The sequence below is a fragment of the Coturnix japonica genome, chromosome 4, assembly GCF_054131305.1.
Source record: "Coturnix japonica strain WE chromosome 4, WE-NBRP24, whole genome shotgun sequence".
Lineage (NCBI taxonomy): Eukaryota > Metazoa > Chordata > Aves > Galliformes > Phasianidae > Coturnix > Coturnix japonica.
Genome location: NC_140666.1, coordinates 65,939,930 through 65,945,929, shown reverse-complemented (window position 1 = coordinate 65,945,929; position 6,000 = coordinate 65,939,930). Strand labels below are relative to the sequence as shown.

Sequence of the window (6,000 nt, the reverse complement as noted above, 5' to 3'; positions counted from 1 at the left end):
TGAATAGTTCTGTCTGTGGAGCCTTCAGCACAGATGCGTGGTAAACAAGGCACAAAGCATAACTTGGAAGCTGAAAAAAGTAAGAGGGAAAAAAAAAGGTTGGTGCTCATTAATTTAACATTACCTAACCTGAGCACTGCAGTGTGTGTTCCATGGAAAGAAATGAGATCGATGATTAGAACAGTGTACTGTGCACAAGAATATCAAATTTAAGCTGCATGGTTAATGCTCTGAGAATAAAATTAAAAATAACTTTATTAGTGTATTACATGAATATTATTTTCCGCAGAGATGACTTTCTGGGTGAATAGTGAGATCTGAGAAGTGTATGCAGATGAATGTGGAAAATAAGGATCTTCAGTTCTCTGTTTCTTTAGTATAGTCTCAGCTCATGACTGCACTCAGTGCCTCTGACATCTGCCATGGCGGCCGGCTGTTATATGGACTGGAATTCAGGTAAAGCTACTCACCACTATCACTGCTATCAGCTGCTTGCTTGGGGACCACTGCTACCTCTCTCGGGCAACAGCTCTGATAGATGCCTCCCCTGATAAAGCTGCCAGCAACCCTTCACCGCACAGAACCCCATGCGTTGGTGTCCGAAGTGCCCGACACTCAGCCCTATGACACCGCCTATGGCACCACCGCCAACGTGGCGTCGGACCGCACTCACCGGCACGCGGCGCTGCGGGTGTAAAGGACTACACTTCCCACCAGCCTCCGCATCGGTCTGCATCCAATGGGCGGAAGGAGGCGGGCAGTAGCACCGCAGGTGCTCCCGTGCGGAGGCCAGCGGGTAGCGGCAGGGGGAACATGGCGTCCGGCAGCCGTGTCCTGCGGCGGCTGCTGCACCTGTCGGCTGGGAACTGCCTCCTCCTCTTGCTGCTGCTCCTCCTCTTTCTCTGCGGCCAGCTCGGGGGAGGCCAGAAAAAGAAGGAGGTAGAACCTTTGCTTCTTTCGCCTTCGCGCCCGGCTGAGGGGCCGGGGCTGCTCTGCCGTGCCTCCTCCCCGCGGCGGTGTCCCGGCCGAGGGGCTCCGTCCTCCTGCCCCGCGGCTGCGCTCTCCCCCGGCCCCCCAGGGCCGCCTGCAGGGCGCTGGGCAGCTGCTGGCCCCCGCCCCCCGAGCATGGCCGGCTGCGGGGCCGTCCTTGCGGCGACACGAGCGCACCGGGGGGTGAGCCGCAGCAGGAGGAAATTAAAGCAGGTTGCGATGCCACCTGAACGCCCCCGGATAATAAGTAACAGCGAAGCGATCGCAGCGGGCGTGTGCTGTGCTGACATACGTGCTGATTGCCGGCCCAGGGCATCATCTGTTGTGTGAGAGGTGGAGGAAAGGGTGGCTTTCCTTAGGTGGCAACAGAATGTCTGCCTTCAGCAGACGGGAAATGTGTAAATATTTACCCTTTTCCAGGTTTTAATGCTTTAATGCGAGTGCTTACTGAATCAGCTTGCCCCTAGTTCCAGGTGAGGTTCTGCTCACCTGGGTGTCAGGCCCTGCTGCTACCAAGCCATCTCACTAAGCTCTGCTCAGGCAGAATGGTCACAAGCATTGGATGGCTTTGATTTTCTTTTAAGTAGGTAAATGATTAAGATTCTCAGCTTTCTGGAATTAATGTAGTCTGTAAAATCCCAATTTCATCATTAAAGTGATAGTCTGACTTTGTGGCAAACCTACCATGTTACGTAGTGCCTGTCCACATAAGTCATTTGGGTATCAATGTAGAAAATGAACACCTGAAATCTATGTGTTCTGCCCCCCCCCCCCCCCCCTTTCTTTTTTCTTCTCCCTTTTTTGCTTGCTGGACAATTTTATGCAGCTGGAAAGCATAGACAGTAATGTATTGCTCTGCCATATAATTGATGTATTTTTTCCAATATTTACTTTTTTTATTTAATAAAATGTGTTTAATGTTTATCACTATCGATTCCCTTTTGCTGTGATGTACTGGCTTAGCAACTTTTGTTGACACTTTAATGTAGAGTGGCAGCTGTGCTACCAAGATAGCCAAAATAATCTTTATTTCTTTTTAAATGAAATCTTTTTTTTGACAGTAAATAATGGCAAGTTAAAATGGTTGTCTACAAATGCTTTCTACAAAGTTAACTGGTTTTACTGCATAGTTGCATTGTGAAACAGGACTGAAACATACCTTTTATTTAGCAACTTGCTAGCACTGTTCAGGATGGTGGTGCTCTGAAAAGCATCTGTTTGCTCAGTATGAAACTTCAGCTTTCTCAGAGTAAGCAGCTTGGAAATCACCTCTAAAGAGTATTTTTTTGGAGGGGGGGCGGGAAGTAGAACATAGGACCTTGTGTTAGAGGAAGCTTCTGTTCACAACACCGGTAGTTGTAGAAGGCAGAGATGACAGAAATTAAGTGTGAAGTGAACCTGTTTATCCATATAAACACTGACCAGATTGTCATAGCTTTTATGGAAGCTGGAAAAATGGTTGAAGGTACAGTGAAGTGAACCTTCTTGAAGGAAGTTAATGGAACTAAAAGGAACTTTGGTGAAGACAATTATTTTTTATATCGTCAACCATATAGAAAATTGTGCATAAGGTGTAAATTGTTGCTGTGTCTGGATCAGCTGTTAGAGTGTGGAAGATGGAAATAATGACTGCAGAAAGATCTGAGTTATTAGGTGTGTTTTGAAGTACTTCTTGCTAGCAGAAAAGAACAAATAGAGGAAACTAGTGCGTGACATGACTTTGTGTCACAGATTCACTGTATTGATTGTGGTATACTGTTATAACTGTTTAGAGTGGAAAATATGTCAGTTCTTAAGTTGCTGAAATACACTTTTGTGAAGCAAAGTACTGTGATAACTCTTCGGAAACTTTTTGTTGTGGCATATCATGGAAGGCTGCTGAGTTCCATATTAAATTTGCAAAAATTTCAAGAACTGTCAGAGAATGGTTTTGAATTATTGCATAATTAGCTGTGTGCCATCATTGAAGTTACTATTCTGGAACAGTAGCATGATTATATAAACGTAAACATTCCTGTTTCTTCCCTCTATCCTGCTCTTTACATTTCTGTTTTGCTTTTTCATTCTAGACAGCTTTTGCCACTGAGGAAATAAGTAGAAAACATTGCAGTCCTTTTTCTTTACATTCCTCTCTGTCTAGTTTCTGGTGATGGACATAAATGCAGCAAAAAGCAGCCTGACAGAGCTAGGGCCTGCCCAGCTTGCAGCAGTGTGCTGCTGCCTTTGGTCACCATTGCTCCAGAAAGGAAAGGGATTAATGGGACTTCTTCCTCCATCTCCTGTTGCTGTTCTTATTGCCTGTAGATTTATTTCCTTCTTAGAGACGTTCTGGTTGCCTATTTAAAGAAAAAAAAAAAAAAAGATGGTGAACATGTAGCAAAGCCAGTGGAGAAAAAAGGAAAGAAGTAAATATTAGAAGCAAAGTCTTCTGCAGAGGTAGTTGGTGATACTGTCTTGGGCATTCTGTTATTTCCACGTGGAACAAATAGTGTTGGAAGAGCAAAAGTAAAAAAGGTGTGAGAAGTAGGAGCATTCAACACATTCAGTGGCATGTGTGGTATAAAGGGTAGTTATCCTTCAGGACCTCTGATAATTTTAACACAATAGTGATAATTAAAACCCTTCCCTGTCTTTCTGCCTTGAAATTTTGTTTCAGCTCGAATATAAAGACTTTTTGGTCTTTTAGTCATTAAAATGTTGTGTTTGGTATCCAAGTTGTGGAGCACTGTGTGTCTTTGCTTTTGAAACAGCATGCAGTCAAATGTTTGGTGCTTGAAGTGTAGGCTCCTCTCTAAAAGCTTTATTAAAAATCGAGATGTGGCTAGGGTTGAATTTTTGAAGGGAAATGCAGTCAAGCTGTAGATTCAGCTTGAAGTAATTTTGAAGCTGTATTTAAAGTGGAAGCTTTATATTCTTTTGGGTAATTTCCCATTTTCTCTTTTGTTGCAGTAGGGAAAGAAGAGGCTTTTTCAATCAATACTTTAAGCTTTTAAGTAATCGTCATGGTTTTGAAGTGGAATAACATCTGTAAGTCATACCTCAAAATGTAAAAGTCTTTGAATGCAATTCTGAGTGCTTTTTACTCAACCCTGTCCAAAAAAAAAAGGAGGTATGTGATTGCAAGAATTCTTTGTTTTTTTTGCTGATCTTCCCAAGCAGCCAAAAATATCTCTTCCCTCTTCTGTTTCTAATTATCTGAGGTTTTGGAGAAACTTTACAATATTGGCTTGCAGTTCTTATTTTAACAAGTGTGTGTAGAGAAACTTAATGTCTCTTGTGATGGCATACGAGAAGTGGAATAAGGAATACTTACAACAGCAGCCTGATAGTGTTTTTTGTAATTGGATTGCTGAAACTTCTTTCTGCCCAGATGTCTCCATTTGGCATCCTTGGTGTCATAAGATACAACAGCGGATTAATTGATTTTTTCCCCTGTTCTTCTCTTTAATCAATTATACGGAGCATCATTTGTACCCACATGGAAGACAAATAGTATCTGCTTAGGTTCTAGCTACTCTGGTAAAATCAGTCTGTATAGTTAGAGGGGTAAAGAATGTTTGTTTGATGTGTGTTTTATTACTTACTGTGTGTGTTATTATTTTGGATCTTCAGGTTTATTTTCATTTCTAAAAGTGTTTTGGAGGTCGCATTTTTGGCTAAGCTAGTGATCAGAACTACATATGGTAAATCTCAAAGCGGGCATAATAAAAAGTGGTGTTTTTTCATCTAATGCTGTTAGATCTAATATTCATAGGTATTGTAGTTGCTATGATATGTATATCAAATTTAATAAATTAAAAAAAAAATCTGTAATATGCTATTACCATGAAATACATTGAAAGATATTTCTGTAATGATCCTCCAAGCTGCATTTCAGATGCTATGCTGTGATAAAAGCTTAGAAAACACGAACACGTCCTGTACATTCTGAGAAACAGGCAGATTTTGTCATTTCTTTGGGAAGACTGTTTTCCTTTCTAATAGTTTTTATTGGTAAGATTTTGTTTTTATCTAATCATTGCGTCTCATACTTTGGAATGCCCTCAGTTAGTCATTTTCTACAACTGCAGTTGAAGTTGTTAACTTTATTATGCCATTCCATTACTTTTTCTTGCCTTTTTTCTTTGAAATCCCAAGCAAATTATTCTTGAATTTCATATTTACCAGACTTAGTAAGGTTTGACTGTATTGCATAAAACACTTGTATATCAACATCATAACATAAGTAGTAATTGGAATTGTACATTGCCTTTGTGGATTGAAAGCTTAGCCTTAGAATTCTTCAAGGTTATAGGCCATAACATTCACTGCTTTTAAGATAAAATCTATTTTCTCCGCTTTTGACTTTTTTATTATTTTTATTTTTATTTTTTAAATAGTAATTCCCTACTGCTATTACTATCTGCTGTACTGTTACATAATGAGGATGTTCAGTTACTTTCCTCATCTTGTTGCCATTTGCAGGCCAGCAAAGACAGGCTGTAGACCCGAATCTTGTATAGTTCCATTTCTGTTCAACTTTCCTTGATTTTGATGTGTATGTCTTTATGTCTGGGCTTCTGTAAATGTCCCTCTAATTTTTTTTTTGAGCTCATGCAGCAGAAACAAAGACAATATAGTGTAAAAACCCTTTGAGATTTATGATTAATATTCATGAACGTGATTGTTTTATGAAGACCTTTGATGCTTAGCTTGTTTTCATGACATGAAATAATTGTTGGTATGCTAATTTACTAGCTAATTCCCTTTATGCTGGTTTTATCAGGTTTTGTTTAAACATTCAAGTTCTTACATTTTCTTTTTTAGGTTTTGTTAGTGGCAAAGAAACATTCCTAATCTAAAGTTAAACCTTTAATTTATAAATGCACTGTCCTCCAAGCACTTGTTTGGAATAATTAATTACTGCTTTCACATCAATTTATTTATTTATTTATTTATTTATTTATTTTGGTCTGAATAATATGGTAGATTTATGGGAGAGGTATTTATTATTCACTGTCTCTTAAACTT

General features: G+C 40.2%; 1 protein-coding gene across 1 annotated transcript in view; it reads left to right on the top strand.

Moving 5' to 3' along the window:
• Window positions 1-794: 794 nt before the first annotated feature.
• Window positions 795-6,000, top strand: part of TUSC3 (tumor suppressor candidate 3) — a 97,678-nt gene continuing 92,472 nt past the window's right edge. Inside the window, exon 1 of the mRNA XM_015862354.3 lies at window positions 795-939. Within this exon, the coding sequence (XP_015717840.2) occupies window positions 814-939 (126 nt within the window). The 5' untranslated portion in view covers window positions 795-813. The remainder of the gene's footprint in view (window positions 940-6,000) is intronic.